We start from the raw sequence: 20,799 nt of genomic DNA, 5'->3' as shown, positions 1-20,799 counted from the left end.
TGGCTTCAAGGGTAAAGGTACTTGCCACCAAACCCAATGACCTGAGTTCAATCCCTGGAACCCACGTAGTGGAATTAGAGGACCAATTTTCCTAAATTTTCTTCTGATCCCAATACATGGCATGTTCTTTCTCCCTGCCCCCAAAATAAGTAAATGTAAGTTTTGGAAAAGCTGGTGATATGGCTCAGTGGGTAAGCATGTCTGCTCTGCAAGCGCGAGAACCTGAGGATGGATCCCCAGCATCCACAAAAACAAGACAAATAGGCAAGGCTATGTACACTAAACCCCCAGTGTAGTGGGTAGAGACATGTGCACCTCACTGGCTAGGCAGCCTGCCCCAAATGGAGCATCCATGGTTAAGTGAGAGACCCCATTTCAAAGCAATAAGATGGAGAGTGAGAATATGGCATCTGACGTCTTGTTCTGGCCTCAGCATGGCCACATGTGCATGTAACAGGCTTGTGCAGCTATGCACTTGGGTACCCACATGTCTCTCATACACAGAGCGGAATATTTGGGCAGATGTTTCACAAAAGAAGAAATACTAATATTAAGTGTGTTAAAAATATTCACTTGTTAGTTAATAGAAAAATGTAAATTAAGATTACAAGAGACCACTTACTGCTTGGTAGATTGGCCCCAAAACAGCTCTAAATGTGGGTCAGAATGCAGAGCAGTGAGAATCCCAAACAGGGCTAGCAGGGACCTAAAACTGTGTAGCTACTTTGGAAAACAATTTGGCAGTTTTTTATAAAGTAAAGATAAAGTCAGTAAAAGAACCACTGATCTCACAGTCCAAGTTTTATATAAGATAAATGAAAATATGGCCACAGAGGTTTGTTGCAGCTTTATTTTTAAGAACAAATTATGTGGGACAGTGCAAAAGGAAGTCCCTTGAGTAGTGATATTCTCAGGGTGGGATGCTGTTATAGCTCACAGCACAGAGGAGTGCATGACAATGTTTGTGTTATATAACTGCTCTACCTAAAGTTCTTGGACAGCAAAGATGCCCTAGTGGAACTGAACTCTAGCCAGAAGAGGGTATTAGATCCCTTGGGACTGGAGTTACAGGCAGCTGTGAGCCGCTGCCTGTGGGTGCTGGGAATCAGACCCAGCATGAGATTCTTGGGAAAATTTCAATGTCTTGGGGGCTCATTGTTTCAATAGTCTAATAGTCAGAGTGAGAGACACAAGGTGCCTTTACAATGTCATCATTTCTGCCAGGCATGTCACGCTAGCAGAAGTACTTCAGAGGTCTCCAGGGCTAGAAATAAGGGCCCTTATTTGATTGCGGTGAGCAGGGGATGTTTAGGTTGGGTGCAGAGCTGTCTTTATCTTGCCTGTTACAGTGATTATGTACTGTACATCTGTCTATTAGTGCTATTATTAGTACTATTTCATACTGCTGGCTTTTATTTCTATATGATATACCTCAAAGAGAAAGAATCATGAACAAGCTGGGTAACTGCTGTGCTAGAGTATGATTACATAAAAAGTGGGTCTTCCCTGCGGTAGCTCACAGTCTGTAGATACAGTGAAGAAAAGCAGTTGATCGGTAAGAGCGTAGAGAAGTGCTGAGGGCCGCTGAAGTGCTTGATCAGCTGCAGCCGCATGAAGGAGCCTTGGGTTTAGCCTGATGGGTGAACAAGAGAGTCCGTGTGGACAGGGAGGGCATTCCTAGGCCACGGCTGGCAGAGAGGAAGCTTCATCTCCTGTTTTGTGAACAGGAGGAGCCTGGTATTGTGGCAGCCACGAACTGGGGTTTAGTTGGATACAGGGCAAGTGGGAGCTGGACAGGTGGGCACAGAGATAAAAGCTGAAATGTTGTTTTTATTTCCGTACCCCTCCTCTGATGGGAGATGGTCTTGCATTCCTTTTTGGGTTCTTTATAGTTTGTCTTAAAACAAACAAGCAACAAGAACAAGAGAACAGCAGTTTCCAAGGAGGAGAAACTGTTTGAGTAGTTTTCTTCAGAACGGCTTCTGCTACACATGTAACTTAAGGCTGCGCTTGAACTTCTGTGCACTGCAGGGGGATCAGCAAAGCTTTTGATGGACAGCAGCCTGCAAACATGGCACATTTAGGCAGGAGGGACTCGTATCTTTAAGGAAAGAACAGTTTCTTAGTGCCAGGATGGGGAAGTTCAAAGTCTCTACATTTCAGTTTGGAAAGGGGCAGACCTGAAAATTGGTTCAGGCATACATATCTGCAAGTCTGTTTTATACTACAGTATTTTAATTAATTCTTTGAGAATTTCATATATATATATATATATATGATTTATTTTGATTATTTTCCCCCCACTGTAACCCTTCCACCCCATTCCTAACTTATTTTTTACAAATGTATTTAGTTTTATTTGTGGGTATGTGTGTGTGTGTGTGTGTGTATGTATGTGTGTGTGTATGCCATGTGGTTGTGCACACTGGCTGGAAGAGTGTCGGATTTCCTGGAGGAGTATTGGGTCCTCTAGAAGACTCAGGTCCTCTAGAAGGCCAGCAAATGTTTGTAATCATTAAACCATCTCTCCAGCCCCCCTCCCAACCTCATATTCCCTGACCCTTTAAAAAATAACTGATAAAGTCCAGTTTGTCTTGCCCATATACTTTTGGGTATGGGACCATCCACCAGGGGCCACACCCTTAAAGAGAAAGGACTCTCTGTCCCCCAACATTTGACACTCGAGTTTCACTCAGTGCTTGAGGGGTGTAGTAGGGAGCTGACAGTGAGCAGAAGGACTTCAGCTGGTGGTTGGAGGTGTGCTCTGAAATCCATGCTGTTTTGTGTGTTACAGGCAATGGAGTTTGAGGGCTGGGCGGACACCCTGTTCCTGCTGCAATTCGCCCTCTCCTGTGTCATGGGGTAAGCCTTTAATCCGTGCTTAGCAGATCATTTCCTAGAGAAGTAGGTTTCAAACATGTGTTCTAGACTTCTTCTCCCTTTTTTCTGAGTATCTTATTCACCTAGATCCTGGTGGCTTCACATCCCCTGGGAATACACTAAACTCATCCCAAGCCACTCATAGATGGATGGAGAAATGAAATGGACATTTGCCCACCATTTCACTCTTTGATCACAGCCATTATATTTTCATTTGCATCATTTCATTTTTCTCAACACTGACGTCTAACGTATGTCCTTGGCCATCACCAATGAGAAAGCAGGCCCAGAACTTAATTATCTAAATTTGCACAGTTAGTGGCTAGCAGTGGTAGCATTGTAATTTGGGGCTCCTTAACTTCTGTGTAGAGGCAGGAGGGTCTCTGCGTTTCCCCGGTGTGCTCTCCTTAGCTGGGCAGTTTGATTGCAGTTCGTGACTGAACATGCTCACAGCGAGTGCTTCAGAAGCCTCAGTGATCTGGGTGTCACAGTTGCTGTTGGCTAGTTGTTGAGCAGACTTGTCATCCCCTCTTAAGTGCTCATTTGCTGTTGTTTTCGTTTTACATTTTGTTTTGTTTTTGTTTTTTGAGACAGGGTTTCTCTGTATAACCCTAGCTGTTCTAGACTCAGTTTGTAGACCAGGCTGGCCTTAAACTCACAGAGATCCACCTGCCTCTGCCTCCCGAGTGCTGGGATTAGAGGCGCACATCACCGCACCCAGCTTCTCATTTTTTCCCCATCATTGAGAAGCTCTCTTGCTTTCATCCTGGCCGTGGGGTCACTTTATCCTAGTGGCAAGTGCCCAGATGACAGAGGCCTGTGAGCCCTGAGCACTCTCACTTGCACAAATTAGCAGGAAGGATATTCTCTAAAGAGCCTATGACATCATGAATGAAGTGCCCATGGTTTTCGTACCAGGAAAAACACCCAGTCAGAAAAAGACACATGTTTTTCTTGAGTACAATTTCAAACTGTGGAGAGGCACGGAAAGCTCTCAGTGCTCATTCCTGGTTGTTTCTCTTAGTGAGGGATTGTGGGAACTTGAGCTCTAGCCTCTAACAGACCCTTTCTTCTCTGCCCTAGGTTTATTTTGATGTATGCTACAGTCCTCTGTACTCAGTATAATTCTGCTCTTACCACAACGATAGTTGGCTGCATTAAGGTGAGAAGAAATAACAATGCTATTTCTTTTTGGAATCTACTATATTTTAAACTTGGTCTTCTAATTTAAAAATCTGGGGGCCAGTGAGGTGGCTTAGCTGGTGAAGATGCCTGCTGCCAAGTCTGAAGACGCGAGTTCAGTCTCTAGAACTCACACAGTACAAGGTGAGAATTGACTCTTTCAAGTAGTCCTCTGACCACCATTTGCATACCATGGGATGAATGCCTCCCAATATAAGTAAGTAAAAACTGTTAAAAAAAAATAAAATTTGGCTTATGGGGCCAAGAAGATGGTTCAGCAGGTTAAAGGCACTTGCTGTCTGTGCCTGATGACTTGAATTTGATTCTTAGAATTCGTGTAAAATTCTACATGAGAGCGCTGGTGCCACAAGACTGTCCTCTAACTGTACATCTCTCCCACCACATATGCACAGCAATAATGATTCAACAACACATTTAAAAAGAATCTGTCAGTAGCCTTAAGTCTCCTAACCTTATTCATGTGTGCTGGCTTATTAGCTGGTGGAGGTAATTTCTAAGTCAGCTTATGAGAGGTTAGAAAAAGCATAGCCTCTACTTGGAGGTGACTTAGCTCTGAGGAGCATGGGACAAGGTCGGCACATTAGCTACCGTAGAGGAAGAAAGAGAAGGAGACTGCTTCCGGGTGGAGGCATAGCCCCCTCCCTTTAGCCCCTGCTGAAAGCTGCCTTTCTTGGTGAGGTGGAGCCTGCTAGAAACTCAGCAATGTGAATTTCCTGTGTTGGAGCCACCTTCAAGTGGCCTGCTTTTAAAAGTTGTGACTGGTCACCGGGCATGGTGGTGCACGTCTTTAATCCCAGCAGTTGGATGCTGTAAATTTGAGGCCTACAAAGTGAGGTCTACAAAGCAAGTCCAGGACAGTCAAGGCTAACAGAGAAACCCTGTATTGAAGAAACCAAACCAAATGAAACCAAACCAAAAAAAGCTGTGCCTGACAGTTTAGTGATTTCTCTCCTTCTGATCCATTTTATTTAAAGAAGAGTAATTTGTCTTCAGGCAGAAAAGCCAAGTTACCCTGAGTATTGAGCTAATGCTCATTGGAATTTGGGACCTCTTTGATCAGATCAAGTGGTTCTAGCTTTTCAGTTATAAGAATGCTCCAGATGCGCAGATTCCTCAGCAATTAGCAAAGGGGCTTGCCTTCTGAAAGAGGCCAGAGCGCGAAAGGCAAGGTTGTAAAAAAGGAAGGTTATGAAAAAGGCAAGGTTTTGAAAAAGGAAGGCAGTGGCAGTCCCCCTTCCCGTGCCCTTGTCAGTCAGCAGTGAGGGAGAGGAGGCAGAGGGACGGCCGTAGCTATCTTTACATTTTTCTCTGTACCCACAATAGAGCAGGACTCACTGAGCTTATGAGGAACTACACTGGGTTAAAACTCCGGAGAATCTGTAGCTCCCCATCGTGCAGTCAGAGTTTGACAGGAGTGGAACTGCACATGTAACAAGGCACATGAAATCTCCCAGAAAGCTTGTTTAGTAGCAAGCTGTCCTCAGGGGGTTGGAGTGGCCCAGTTTAGTCCCCTAAATTCCCTCTCAGCTGTGTTTTGTTTTGTAAATACATACTTCCAGAGCAAAGTGCATGATAGCAAGAACACAATAAAGTAAGAATTGGACCATTTTCAGCCTAGGAGAAGGATGCTGGGAAAGCCCACAGTTTATTGAAACTACTTGGCCTATTTGCTTAGATCCCTGGGAGCACTGTGCCGTGGTCAGCATCAGGCACCGCTGCCATGATGGTCACATGACTTCATGCTTAGATCTCTGGGAGCACTGTGCTGTGGTCAGCGTCAGGCACCGCTGCCATCATGGTCACAACACCATGCTTTCTACTTGCTGCCTACACCCTGTTGGCTTCAGTTTCAACTAGAGAGAGGGAGTAAATGATTGTCAGCAAACTAACTGTTGCTTTTGCTCCTGTCTGCCTTATGACTGAAAGATGACAGTCTTCCAAAGCCATAGCTGGCCACAGTCCTGTGAGCCACAGCGGAGCTTCTGAAATAGTGCTGGTCACAGCTTTTAGAGGCCAGCTGCAGTTTTCCTGAGTGGCTTTAAGCTTCCATCTAAGAATCTCAGCTTCACAAACCCTTAGATTGGATTCCTTGTTCCCCTCAATATAGTGGGAAAGTCACTTAGAGTAGCTAGTTAGAAATAGAAGTTCCTATCCCTGCCCTGGGAATACCACATCACATCCTGTTAGCAGAGGCTGGAGTCTTAGCTGCATAAAGATTGGGGGATTTAGTCTTAGTTTTGAGTAAATCCAGTGCTCTTCTGTACTTTCTAATGATTTCTGTGTGGCAGAGGTTGCTTGGTGTACTCTACCGTGTCCTAACGTGTGGTTTTGAGCACTGCAGTTGGGTTCCCTGCCCCCTCCTGTTCCCTGCACACTTGATGTATATCATCATCCAACTTCCTCCGACGAGAAGTCCATCACACTCCTTTCTAAGAGTCCTGATGCCCTCGGTTACTCTATACTTTGTTTTGTCTTTCTACTCAAACAATAGGAAAGTCGGCTGTACAAAGCCATCATTAGCTCTAGAAAATGCTGACTATTTCTGAGTGCTGTCCCAAGGGGCATTTCATTATAAAGACAGTTTTGAAATTTGGGTTAATGTGTTTTGCACCCACCCCATGCTAGGGATCAAACTCAGGGGTCTGCACCGGCCAGGCAAGTGCTCTCACACTGAGCTGCACCCCAATCCTGGCCTTGAACACATAGCCTCAATTCTGTCTCACGGGCTTATCTAGGAGAGTCCAGGTGCTAAGAATGTGACAGTCACAGCTCGTGGGAGTTCACTTGCCAAGAAGGAGGGAGAGCGGGGAGATTGGCTTATGGATGAGAAAGGAAGGAGACCGGGGAGGCATCACACAATAGTTTAAGCTGTAGAAAGCTGTATTCTGCTTTTGTAGTCTGAGGACAATTAAGGAACCAAAATATAATTGTAGTTGGGAGTCAGAAAGGGATTAAAAAAAATTTAAATCTTTGCTTTTATTTATTTTTTCTTTGCTTTTATTTTTAAATGTTTTGAAATTAAAGTATAATTTATCATTTTTCTACTTCCCTTTCTTCCCTCAGCCCCTTCCTTCCACCTTGCACCCTCTCAAACTAATGGACCGATGGCTTCTTTTTCTTTGTTATTGTTTTATACACATGTGCTCACCCGCATGCGTACGCACGCATGCACACACATACATACAACTTTATCGGCCCATTTAATGTTACTTGTATGTATGACCCTAGGGCTGACTGCTTGGTATTGGATAACAATTGGGGGATACTATTTCTCTTGGTTGCCTTTAGTTCTTTGTCTAGGGATGGGGCCCATGAGGTTTCCCCCTTGTACGTTACCATATTCACTGTTGTTGTCCTTGCTTCCCTGCCGTGTCCAGGAGACACAGTCCCACAGAGGATTTGCTGATTCTCTGTCTCTTACATTCTTTTCCCCTTCCCACAGTGTTCCCTGAGACTTAAGTGTAGGAATCATGTTGGAGATTTATCGAGTGGGGCTAGTCACCCCACAGTCAGTTGGTCTCTGCATTTTCATTGTTTGTGCTGTCCTGCTATGGTCTTCCTTGGTTGCAAAGAGAAGTTTCTTTGAAGAGGAGTGAAACCTACCTTTATCTGTGGGTATAAAGCTAAGCATGTACAGTGTAGTTAGGAATTGCGCTGGTCTAAAAGAGTGGAGGCAGTAGGGTCTCTACGACTCATTGCTTCACAAGGCCTGGGTAGTCAGCTAGGTGTCCAGTACCAGGCATGACTTTCTCTCCTATTTAGCGGGCCTTCAGTCCACTTAGCTGTTGGTTACTGCCAAGATGTGCATGCCACTGTTGCAGCCTCCGAGATCTTGCCGTGCTGGTCATCGCAGTTTGTGTGTTTCACAATTGTGTAGGATAATTTGTTTCCTTCCTTCCCTTGGATGCTGGCACAGCACCTTCTGATACTATGAACGCTAGTCCTCAGCAAGAAGGTTTTCAAGTTGGATCCGGCTCAGATCCTCCAAGTCCTTTTTTCTAAGTGCATGGTGTCTTTGTCAATAGAGACTACCTAGCAGAAGGGACTTTTAAATTTTTCCTTGTGTGCATCTGTGTCTGTGTGTGTGTGTGTGTGTGTGTGTGTGTGTGTGTGTGTGCACGCGCGCACGCACGCTACAAGGCATCTGAGCAGGTCAGAGGACAACATTTGGAAAGTCAGATCTTTCCTTTTGGCTTCTGAAGATTGGACTTAGGCTGTGAATTACCTGCTGAGCCATTTCATTGGTCCAGCAGAAATGGTTTAACTTTTTGAAATGACTTCTTCTTTTTTTTTTTTTTTTTTTTTGAGACAGGGTTTCTCTGTGTAGCCTTGGCCATCCTGGACTCACTTTGTAGACTAGGCTGGCCTCGAACTCACAGCGATCCGAGTGCTGGGATTAAAGGCGTGCGCCACCATGCCCGGCCCTGAAATGACTTCTTATGTGTTTTGTTTTTTGAGACAGGATCTCTCTGTGTAGTCCTGTCTGTCCTGAAGCTACCTATGTAAACCAGGCTGGCTTCAAACTCACAGAGATCTTTCTGCCTCTGTCTCCTGAGTGCTGGCATTAAAGGTATGCACCACAATGCCTGGCCCTATTAAGATATTGAGAAAGTGTCCTCAAAAAGGACTATATTGGTCAGGTCTTCATTTTCCTTTTTCTTTTTCTTTTTTTTTTTTTTTTTGGCAGGGGCGTTCAAGACATTGTTTCTCTGTTTCTCTGTGTGTCCTGAAACTCGCTCTGTAGATTAGGCTGGCCTCACACACACGGACATCCACCTCCTTCTGCCTTATTCATGCTGGGATTAAAAGCATGTGCCACTGCCATTTGGCCTTCCTTCCCATTTTTAAAATAAGGAAAATGCTTCTTCTTTACTCTCTACTCACAAGTCAACAGTTATCCCAATGGGAGAGAAAAAAATCCCGTCGGCCACACGAGGAGGCAGAGTCAGTTTGATGATGTGTCGTATTCTCCGTGTAGAAGAGAGTGCTTGTCCTTTTGAGAAGCAGGTTGGGAAGACTCATGTTAGACATCCCTTATGGCTGCTTGTGCTCTTGCCACACTCAGTCCCTTAGTGGGTACTGTGCTGTGTGCTTATTCGTTTTGAACTTGACTCTCATGAGCATGCTTACATGTACATTTCAAAAGCTCATTAGACTTACATAATAATATATCATCATTTTTCTTTTTTAGAATATATTAATAACTTATATTGGAATGGTCTTTGGTGGAGATTATATTTTCACATGGACAAATTTTATTGGCCTAAATATCAGGTAAGTAAAAATATTGAATTAAATATAACTACACTGATAAGTGAGGTTTAGGTACTCAAATAGTGTCACAGCATAGGATTGGGCTATTCATTCAACCGGGAACCTGTTCACTTATAAGATAAGTTTATGGAGTGCCTACAATGCAGTTAATATATTTTAATGTCTCTAGCTATGATTTTTAAGAAACAGAAGGAAATGGTTCATATTCAATACATAAGATTCAAAGTTGAGCTCCCTCTCCTCTGGGCCAAAGACCAGTCATTTGCTTATTAAACTTGATGGTAGGTAATGCTTGCAAGAAATTCAGGGCTAAAGCCCACCACTTTTATTATAGTTGTGAGTCTCTGACCGTAGATATGTCACTGCTTTTGGGGAGCAGGGTAGATGGCTCAGCAGTTAAGAGTACTGGCTACTTTTCCACAGGACATAGGTTCAATTTCCAGCACCCACATGGTAGCTAGCTCTATCTGTAACTCCACTTCCAGGAGATCTAATGTCTTCTGGACTCCACAGGCCCCAGACACAAACACGGTAATAGACATAGGCAAACCATCCATACACACAAAATAATAAATAATGTTTGGAAGTTAATTTTGTTATTTGAAAGTTTCTTACAAGAATATAATATGTGCTGACTTCTCTGTCCTCACGCCTTTGCTAACTCCCATTCCTGTCAGCTCCCCGCCTCTACCATCCCCTTTCCCAGATCATGACTTTTGTTCCCGATTTAATGTAACCAGTGCCATCTCTGACCATTGGCCTAGAACTAGCCATCGTGCATATCCGGGGTTTCCCACTATCCTGGTGGGTTGTTAATGGGTACACACGTGAAGGCAGTGCTTCCCCACTCCCCAGTCTATCCATAGTAAACGGTTCAACAATGAAGGGGGGGGACCCTGTGGGCTCCATCCGTGCCTGATGTTCAGGTCTGTTCCTGTCCTGACCCGGTACAGTTATGCATAGCTGCCTGTGCGTTCATGATGGTCTTGCCCAGGAGAGATGACACGTCATAGCCTTTTTACCTTCCAGCTCTTTTATTCTTTTTACTTTTTTTTTTTTTTTAACTGCAGTGTTCCCGAGCCTTAGGGGGAATAATATCAATATCTTGTTTAGAGCTTGGCGCTCCTCAGGTGGTTATTCTCTACTTCAGTGTCGTTCACTGGAAGCAGGCCTCTCTGATGAAGGCACGATGTTTACCTATGAGTATAAACTTAAATAGTTAGAAGGCAGCTTGACGCTGTGTTCATTTGTTAAACGACAGTGTTCAGCACCTCCTGCCCTGTGATTTTGCTTGCCATGAGTTTTTGACCAGGTTTACAATACCAACATGAAACCCCGCCTGTGGAGTGGGGTTCAAATCCAACCAGAGAGGGCAGTTAACAGAAGTTAACCCCTGTTTAACAAAGTGCCACTGCTGTGCAGGTGAGCACACTCATGGCCGGATGTCTAGGAGATTGTAGGACTCACAGCTTGGTAAGAAGGCTGGTACCTCTTCTCGCCCAGTGGCCTACTCATGGTGCGCTCTGGGACTATGGAAGCGAGCCAGCAGAGCGATCTTCCTGCTCAGTCCCTGCTGCATTTGTTTGTATCTTGTACCCAGAGTGGTGTCTTCAGCAATATGATCTTATTGTTTGTTCTGGTGGCCAGTAAGGGGGGATGGCAAGGGCCTGTGGTTTTGGAGGCATCTCTGTGGTGTCCATGTCCAGCTGTTTCTAAGGAGGTATCACATATCTGGCATAGGGGTTTTGTTTAGTACCTCTTGGCTTCTGGGAGAATCTTTTTCCAGGCATACAGAAAATTCTCCCTCCAAACGCTCTCTTTTAATAAGTACATATTAAGATTTGGCTACAAAATAGTAAGTTTCCATATAGATTTTTTTCATACACCCAACAGTTTGTTTAACTCCTCTTCCCACCCCCTCCCTCTTTAAACTTTCCTTTTTTTTTTCTTTTTTCTTTCTTTCTTTCCTTTTTGTTTTTGTTTTTTTGAGACAGGGCTTCTCCTTGGCTGTCCTGGACTTGCTTTGTAGGCCAATCTGGCCTCGAACTCACAGTGACCCGCCTGCCTCTGCTTCCCAAGTGCTGGGATTAAAGGCTTTTGCCACCACCGCCCGGCTCACATTTAAGCTTTTCTATACTCAGGATTCCCACTCTGTTCTTTCATGTTACTGTTTTGCACCCCCTCACTTAAGGCTTCCCTCTCACAATGGCCTCTTTCTACAGAGACTCCAAGTTGAACACCAAAACAAGAGATTGAAGCTAGAATCCGCACACTAAGGAGAATGTGCAGTGTTTGGTTTTCTGTGTCTGGTTGCATCACTGAATATGTTGTTTCCAATTTCATCCCTTTAACTGCATATTTCATAACTTCATTCTTCTTTATAGCTGACTAAGACTCCATTGTGTATATGTACCACAGTTGCACTACTCACTCATCAGCTGAGACATCTAAGCTGATTCCAGGTCCTCGCCATTGTGAACAGCGTGGCAGTGAACATGAGTGAGCAAGTATCTCTGTAGTAGGATGTTGGTGTATGTGGCCCAGGAGCCGCTGAGTCATTTGGTAGATCAAGCTGTGGCTCTTGCAGGAATTGCACACTGATTTCCACAGTGGCAGCGTCAGTTTGCTTCCCACCAATGTCACTGCCTCTCATTCAAGTCTGTTTGCCAACATCAGTGAAGGGTTGATTGGCACTGTATGAAAGACTCCTTTCAGTTCTAGAGTTTCAATTTTGTGGTTTTTAGTATTATTTATAGGCCCATACTTTATCCAGTTTATTTTTGGGCCACACCTCTGTCCTGGTGTTAGTGCTGGCTCTGTAGGAGCTTACTTGCCACCTCTAGATGACTGATCCCAACCCCAGCTCCTTTCATTTCCTCCTAGTCAACTCTGCCCACAGTTCTGGCCATCTTAATTGCTGGAAACTCTACCCTTCTTGGTGAAAAACCAGTCTCTATTGTATGGGGGAGTTATTTTAGGATTTATCTTTACTCTTACGTGTGTGTGCCTGCGTCTGTGAGCGTGTACATGCCCGAGTAGGCCTGCAGAGTCTGTCCTTTCCTTCTACCTGTACATGGGCCTGGGGCTAGCGCTGGTACTGACTGAACCATCTCAGCAGCCCCTCTTCTTTTTAATTAGAAGCAAGCAATGTAACTTTCCTAACCTTTCACTTCTTCAAATATAAAAGAAGACAATTCTTATTTGCTTTATGAATAAATATGGATATTGATACTACTAATAGCTTAATAATTCTCCTTTGGCTTTCCTCTGTTTATTTGCTGTCTTCTTGGGGTGGAGTTGGCAGAGAGAATTAGTAGACGATGTGTTGTCTTAGTCACTGTTCTACGGCTGTGAAGAAACACCACTCAATTGTGGACGTGTTTATAGTTTCACAGGTTTAATCCGTTAATCACTATGGCAGGGCACTTAGCTGCCTGCAGGCAGCCATGGTGCTGGAGAAGTGGCTTAGAGTTTTATATCCTGATCCACAGAGAGAGACAGAGGCACAGACAGACAGACAGACAGACTGACTGACTGATTGGAGAAGTAGCTTAGAGCTTTATATCCTGATCCACAGGCAGAGAGAGTCAGAGACACAGACAGACAGACAGACAGACTGATTGACTGACTGACTGACTGGAAAAGTAGCTTAGAGCTTTATATCCTGATCCACAGGTAGAGAAAGACAGAGCACAGACAGACAGACAGACAGACAGACAGACAGACAGACAGACGGACGGACGGACGGACTGACTGACTGTCTGACTGATTGGGCCTGGCACCACCTTTTGAAACCTCAAAGCCCACCTCCACCCCTGCAACACACCTCCTCTAACAAGGACACACGTGCTCCAATGAGAGCACACCTCCCAGGCCTTCCCAACAGTCCACCAGCTAGGAAGCAAGCATTCAAGTATACGAACCGACTGGGGGTCATGTTCTCAAACCACCACAGAGTGCAACCTGGAGGTTGCCTCTTGAGTGGCAGGCTCTGTCTGGACTTAGAGTGGATGCTGGCTTCTGTTTGTTTTGAGTAAGTTGTTGATACGTCTGAGTTTCCATTTTCTTTTTATGTGGGATGAAAATAACTTACTGTTGAATTAGAATGACAGGACCTGACAGGTTCAAATCCAGGCATTTCAACTCCTGTTCAGATGCTATTTTCCTTACAGCTTTTGCAAGGAAAGCATATTGTTTAGTTTTCTTTTTCTTTAAAAACAAAGTTGTCTTTATTATCTCTAATAATAGAGATTTTTTTGTTGCTGTTCTTTTTGACTAGTTAGTATGCAAAGGCAGAAGTTGTGGGTACTAATTGTTTTAATGTAAAAGCCAAACTACAGGGATATTTAATAGATTCCGTTTGCTTGGAAATGGTTTCAGTTCTTAACAGACTGCACTGAAAAGAAAACCACTAAATGAACTATATCCCTGATTAACCCTGACAAATCTGCCTGTGCCCTGTCTCACTTCTTTATTGTATTAAGAAAGGCTTAGCTGGGCAGTAGTGGCACACGCCTTTAATCTCAGCACTCAGGAGGCAGAGGCAGGTGGATCTCTGTGAGTTTGTAGCCAGTCTGGTCTACAGAGAGAGTTCCAGGACAGCAAGGGCTGTACAGAGAAACCCTGTCTTGAAAAACCATTCCCCTGTCCCCTGAAAAAAAAGAAAGGAAGAAAAAGAAAAAGAAAGGCTTGAGAGCCAGGCAAGCTAGCTCACATTTGTAATCTCAGCAGCTGGGAGGATGGAGGCATTTGAAACAGGAGTTCAAGACCACCCTCAGCTACATACAGCGTCACTGCTAGCCTTAGACACATGATATCCTATCTCAAATACCAACCAAAAAGAAAGGTTGAACGCCCCCCTCCCTGGCCTGGTTTAAGTGTAGGGAGCATGGGGCATGCTTGGTAGCTTTTCAGATGCCGCCGAGCTTGAATTCTGTGATTTAAGGAGGAGTTCATGTTTTCCTTAGGGTACAATTGAGAGCCTGTTTGTGCCTTCCATAAATGCTTTTTCCAGTGTCCACCTCCTCAATGTTCGGCCAAGGGTCCCCTGCCCCAAAAGAAGCAGCAGAGAGGCAGGGGAACGAGCACTGAAGCCAGAGCTTGCTCCAGTGTGTCAAAGGGCTCTGGCCCATGGCTCAGGCCTGGCGGATGTTGCCTTCTGGAGAAAGATGCCATTCTCTCACAGATACCCAGGCTAGAATTCCTAGACTCTCTGGAACGTGTCGTTTTCTATCATTAAAAAAATTAATAGCATGCCTGTAATCTCAGTATTTGGTAGGCAGGGACAGGCGAATCTCTGTGAGTTTGAGGCTACCCTGGTATATAAAGTGAGTCAGGTAGCTGAGCGTGGTGGCACACGCCTTTAATCCCAGCACTCGGGAGGCAGAGGCAGGCGGATCGCTGTGAGTTCAAGGCCAGCCTGGTCTACAAACTAAGTCCAGGACAGCCAAGGCTACACAGAGAAACCCTGTTTTGAAAAACAAAACAAAACAAAAATGAGTCAGGCAAAGCCAAAGTTATACAGAGAAACTGTCTCAGAAAACCAAAGTAACTAACTTAATAAATAAAAATAAAAATAACATGTAAATAATTAAATGTAATAATTAACTCTTTGTAGTGTCTAGTGCTGCAAGTTTTGACAAGTACCTGTTTGTATTTGGCTGTCTCTACTCTCAAATCCTGACAGAGATCTTTCTGTCCCCAGAGCTTCTAGAATGTTACAATGTCACATGGATGGTGTGTGTTGGGCTTCACCGTTGAGTCTGGCTCTTTCACATGCTTTTCGGCTGTTTTTTTGCCTGTGTTGGTGCTTTATACACCTTTATTGCTGAGCACACCCTTGAATGGCTGTGTTACAGCCTTCACCGTTTGGAAGCAGTTGGGCCATATCCAACTTAAAGCTAGTATGCTATTATGCGTTATCTGTCATAAATACTGCTTACAAGTCTGCGTATGAACATAGGTTTTCATTGCACTTGGATAAATATTAGAAAGAGATTTCCTACGTTGTATAGTAACGTTAAGAGGTGGGGTGTGACTTGTTGATAGAGTGCATTTCTAACATATGGGAGGATCTCCTAGGTGGGGGAAGGAGGGAGGGAAGAGAAATTGCCAAATTGCCATCCTGGTTTTTGTTTTGTTTTGTTTTTTCTCTTTTTTTCTAAAATGTTGGGTCTGCTTTGCATAGGCACCGACAGTGTGTGGAGTTTGGTGTTTTTGCGTCCTGGCCTTAAGAGCTGCCGAGGTTGCCTTGAATTTAGCCCCTCTTCCGGCTCTGTTATGTGGTTGTATTGTGAGCTTGTTTCTCTCGGGGTTAATGATCGGAGCATCTTTTCAGTACTGACATGCCATCAGCATATTATATTTAGTAAAGTGGCAAGTCAGATATTTGCCCACTTGAAAAACTTGATCATTTTTTCTCATGCTTTTAGAGTTATGAAAATACAGCATATTCTAATTTGGGGCTTGTGTTTTTATTAATAGTATGTTCTGAAGAACAACATTTTTTGATTTTGATGAAGACCAAGTTAGCAATGTTTTCTTTTGTATGTGGTGCTTTCATTGTTGTATCCAAGAAGTCTTTGCCTGACGCAAGTCCAAAAACATTTTTCTCTTGTGTCCCAGGTGTTTGTTTTAGGCTTCATAGTTGTTCACAAAGCCTGTTTTGAATTAACTTTTAACTATAATAAAGTCAGAATTAAGGTGCTTTTTAATGCTTTGTGTTTATAAACATAATCAATTGCTTCCATGCTTTTAATAAAAATTAAGTCCTTTCTGTCATTTGCCTATGTTCTTCTCAAAACTCTATTTTATAGGTCGGTTTTGCTGTGGTTGTTTTCTTCTTTATATCAGCTCTGTAAGGGAGGCAGGCTGAAAGCTAGAGAAAGAAGCCTGATACATTTTGAACAGGTAATGAGCCTGTTTCTCTATGCCAGGCATTCTGCTGAGCCACAGTGGGTTGCCTCACAGAAGAGGGGTCTACAGTGCGTCAGTGCTGTACACGTGAGCCATGGCTAGAGGACTGTAATCCAGAGGGCTGCATCCCAGAGTCCAAGTTGCATGTTCAGTTAACGAGTGAATATCTTTGTGTAGCTAGCCTTGGGAGTCACGTGTGTGCTGGTTTCACCCAGATTACCAGCTTCTGAGGACAGAAAATGGCTTAATTATATCAGTGTATATTGCTCCTAGTCCATAAGAGGCATCCAGCCAGAGTGATAACAGCAAAACCCTGCCAGTAATTTCTGTATGATTGTGCCGCTGTGGAGGGCCATCCCTTGCAATGGCTCCTGTGAATAACCCACTTCACAGAGGCTAAGGAGACTGCTGAGTGGCTGCATTGCTCTATCCAGATTCTTAACCTCAGGACTGTTTATTTAATGAAAATCAGTTGATGAATATCTTAACTCTCTATAGCGTTTCATAGTATCTTCTGGTTGTGTAAGCCTGGAACCATTTTTGGGGGTCAGCGGTAATAAAAGCTGTTCTACTAGAGCCTGTGTGGCCAGACCAGACTCTGCGATCTGTAGAATTGCGTCCCAGAACATCTCTCTAGTGACCTTTGCCCAGCACGGGAATCTTTCATGCTCACATTTAGATCCTTTGCTCGTTAGCTCCTTTTTCTAAATTGTGTGTGGGTTTTTGGTGCCAGGCTGTTTCTCCTAAGTAGTTCCCTTCTTATAGATTCTTCTTGTCCAGACTTCTGAAGTAAGTGCCTGAGCTTTCCTTTGGCTGGTTCTCATTTGGTGGTTCTCATTTGCAAAGAGAAGGACATGTTTGTATTCCTTAAGTGGCTGCTGAGGGCACACCTGCCAGGCTGTTTATAGTTATACACTGGCTTCTCACTAGAGTAGCTCGTTCCCCTGAGTAAGCTGCAGGGAAGCCAGGTAGCTCTTTGATAATATCTCAGTGGGAAGAGGGTGAGCTGAACTGAAATGTAGCAAATCCTATCTGTGTTTTGTTGTCGCTGCTGCCACCAGCTACCTACCATTTCCTCTTGGTGACCTTACCTTCTCGTCTTTATGCTGCCCTGCTTGCTTCTGCTCCTCAGTGACTTCAGTCAGCCTAGAATGCCCCATGACTGAGGTCCCCTTTGTAGGGAACTTGGGAATTTGAAGGAATTTCCCACAGTTTGGAAAACTCACAAAGTGTGCTCTCCTAGTTCTCACGGACGTCTACTCATATTTAGGTGTTCTTGAACAGAGAAAGAAGGAAAAGGGGGCAGCTACAAGAGAGAAAGTGATGGAGGTGTTGTCTTAAGTATCAAAGTTACTTAAGGAACACAGAAGCAAGCACTCTCCCTCAGTGACCTAGAAACCTCTGCATAGACAGTAGTCCTGAGTGGTAGGCCTAGGAGAAATGCCTAACAGGTATTCAGGCTTGCCTCCTTTCTCCCATAACTCTTCTGTTCAAAACCCATAGACGCACATTCTGATCTGGGAGAAGTTATTTGTCTGCCATGCTAGTTAACAAAGCTACCAATATCCTTGTGGAGGTGGTGGGTGCCATAAACATCTTAACAGGGCTTGGGAATCTTCTAGGTGTATTTTTTTTCCTTCTAAATTTATTCCTGGGCAGTCACCCAAAGCTCCTAGGCAGATGGAATGGTTCATTCCCTAGCCAGACTTCTATGACTAATGCACTTCTATTTTTGAAGTGTGTGCAAGGACCAGCTCTGACTTTAGTATAGGTAGGACATAAACAGATACCTGGGAAGGCGGCGGCCGCTAGCGCTGGGCACCTCGTTCTCCTTGCCCGCCTGCAGTCACGCTGTTCTTTGCTCACCTAACCTCCTTAGTAGGGAAGGTAGAGTCAGCTGTTGAATTCATTTGTTCCTTAGACTAAAGCAAGTGCTCACTTGGACAAGGCAAAACCAGAGGGATGTTCCTCTTCAGGGGTGTATACTCTGGCCAAGGTGACTGAATTATTTATAAACAAGCAGATGCACGGAGCCTGGCTGAGGCAGCTGGGTAAGCTTCTGTAAGGAACTGGAAGCCTTATCTTTGTGGAGCTTTCCTCACTGTAGAGATGCTCGCTCTGCTGGCTGGAGAGACAGAGTCACGGAGAAAACAAAGTGGGAGCAGCTGGCTGGGAAGGGTCGTGGGCTACATTCCATGTTGAGCCTGGGATGAAGTGAGATTCTGTGCACTGAGAATTACACTCATGGGCTGGGGTTGTAGCTCAGTGGCAGAACGCTTGTCCAGCCAGAGCAAGACTTTCTATTTGATCCTGATGCAAAAAAAGTAGAAATAAAAATACATCATGGCGCAGGGGAGCACACTATAACACAGTAGCCACAAGGAGACATGGAGTGGGTTTGGAGCAGAGGGAATTGACTGTCATGAGGAGATGTTCATGTGCTTTAGACACAAAGGCTTGGTCCTAGCCAAGCTGTGAGGGACTCTTCTGCTAGCACATTGGAAGACAGAATATGTTTCCAGGAGAGGCAGACCAGGTTCAACAACAGAACGGAAGAGCCATCATGTGAAGGGAAGGGAGGCTCAAGAGGCTCTGGCTGGGAGTCGGTGATAAAGGGCGGGAAACTGGTTTCTCATGAGCACAGAGTGCAATGCAAGCTCCTGTGCAGGGGACTCTGGAGCTTGGGAAACTCACACGCTGATGAGGACAGTGAAGGCCAGGAGCCGCAGTGTCAAGTGCAGTGGGACCCAAGGCGGGGCAGCTGCTGCAGTACAGACAGGCCTGGCACCCTGATGCTGAGCACGCCTCTTACAGCTTTGGACTCCATTTCCTCTTCTGTAAAATGGGCATCTTGCTGGGATGGAGCACCTTGGAGGAGTATTGAGTGGCAGGAGATGAGTGAAAATGCTAACGCAGTGGTGGTGGAGCACAACACTGATCGGTGGGAATCCTGCTAGGAAGGTTAGATTAGAGGAAGTGAGTGTAGCGTGGATGGGAGGGAGGGAGGGAGGGCGGGAGGGAGGGAGGGAGGGCGGGCGGGCTCAGAGAGTGGGTGGTGGTATACTGTCCCCGATACTCAGTCCTTCCTTCACTCGCCCCTCCCTCATGATGGCTTTCTGTTTTACAGTATTGCTGGAAGCTTGGTGTATTCTTACATCACTTTCACTGAAGAGCAGCTGAGCAAACAGTCAGAGGCCAGTAACAAGCTGGACACTAAGGGGAAAGGGGCAGTATGACCTAACAGCTCCTCTCCTGAAGACACCAAGGGAGTACTGTTCCTCTGCAACTGTGTGCCCCTAGGATTGATTGCTGCCTTTGAAAATGTATTGACTGTATGTGAACTATGTTTGAATTAATTTATAGCAGACTGGAAAAATGTTCTGGGTGGGTTTTAATTTATTTTTCTTCTCTGACAGTGAAGCATCAGTGTTTTTGAAGTCTTTCATTCCATAGCTTGCTATCCAGGAGGCCCTAGCAGTATCTACAATGTGTTCCAGCTAGGGCTGCCTTCCAGTGGGCTGTCTCTGTGGAGTTTAGTGGAAATGCAGCTGCGGACTGAAACAACTTCTCCTCCTCCTCCTCTTCCTCCTTCTTTTCTCTTCTTCCTCTTCCTTTTTTATTTTTATTTTTATTTTTTATTGCATTATCTTTATAGCATCACATGTGCCAAAGGTGGCAAACAGCATTGGCACTAAAAACCCACTAGGCTCTGAAGTGTTTTGGTTTCCTAGATTGTGTGGGAGTAAGCAGAGCGTGCTGTCGAGTGTCTGTTTCTTCTCTATTCAGTAGGAGACACGCAAGGGTTGGAGGAAGCCAGGCATTTACTCACTTATTTATTCAACTGTAATGCATTGAATGTAGCTGTTGGGCATTATGCTGAGTTCTGGATGCTGAGTTGAGTTGGTAGTGGTTGGAAAGCCCACTCTTGCTGTAGACTGCATGTAAGATGGAGGTCTCGTTTTTTCTGTCTAACTGGAAAACTCTGTGTGCTGGCTACTTCAGCCTCCTGGAATTGCAGGTCTGTGAGATTAGAAGCACCTGCCCTGCCTACTCCACAGCCAGAGTCCAGAGCCCGCAGTAAGATTGAAGAGCTACTCTGTAAGCCATCACAGTAGTGTGGCTCAGAGGGACAGAGTCAGGGTGGCTACCATCTCCTTCCGCATCCTTCATCATGTCGACATTGTTGCTGCTCTGTCTTCCTGTTTGCAGGTCCTCATGACAAGACAAAGGCCCACATTTCTGAACTGACTGGCGTGAGGGAAGAGCTAGGTGGGCATCTCTGTAGTGTTGGGACTTGATCGTTTGGCAGGATGTAAGTCTCTCCCTATTTCAATGACATGAGGTGAGCTGTCTTCTGCAGCCGCACCCACATAAGCATGTCAGTATGGGTCCCTCCTTCTGAGAGAGCAGCTGTGAGGGGACGTTGTGTGAACAGCCTCAGAGAGGAGTGCTTGCCAGAGCTCAGTGGCATGGCTCAGAGACTTCACTGGCTGTGGACGTGGGAGTGTTTGCTTTGGCCAGCAGAGT

At 44.9% G+C, this 20,799-nt stretch overlaps 1 protein-coding gene across 3 annotated transcripts in view; it reads left to right on the top strand.

The window, feature by feature from the left end:
• SLC35D1 (solute carrier family 35 member D1) overlaps positions 1-19,651 on the top strand; it is a 45,498-nt gene extending 25,847 nt beyond the window's left edge. For 2 of the 3 annotated variants that reach the window (XM_084785982.1, XM_084785981.1), the window contains 4 exons: positions 2,795-2,862; positions 3,964-4,042; positions 9,275-9,357; positions 19,400-19,651. In XM_084785982.1, the coding sequence (XP_084642108.1) occupies positions 2,795-2,862; positions 3,964-4,042; positions 9,275-9,357; positions 19,400-19,508 (339 nt within the window). In that variant the 3' untranslated portion in view covers positions 19,509-19,651. Of the gene's footprint in view, positions 1-2,794; positions 2,863-3,963; positions 4,043-9,274; positions 9,358-18,193; positions 18,581-19,399 lie in introns of those variants that run through there. The other variant, XM_084785980.1, reaches the window with a different exon arrangement.
• The last annotated feature ends 1,148 nt before the right edge of the window (positions 19,652-20,799 follow it).

The sequence above is a fragment of the Acomys minous genome, assembly GCF_964271855.1.
Source record: "Acomys minous genome assembly, chromosome: 6".
In the NCBI taxonomy this organism is placed as follows: Eukaryota; Metazoa; Chordata; class Mammalia; order Rodentia; family Muridae; genus Acomys; species Acomys minous.
Note: the sequence above shows the minus strand (reverse complement) of the source record. Positions and strands in the feature narration are given on the sequence as shown.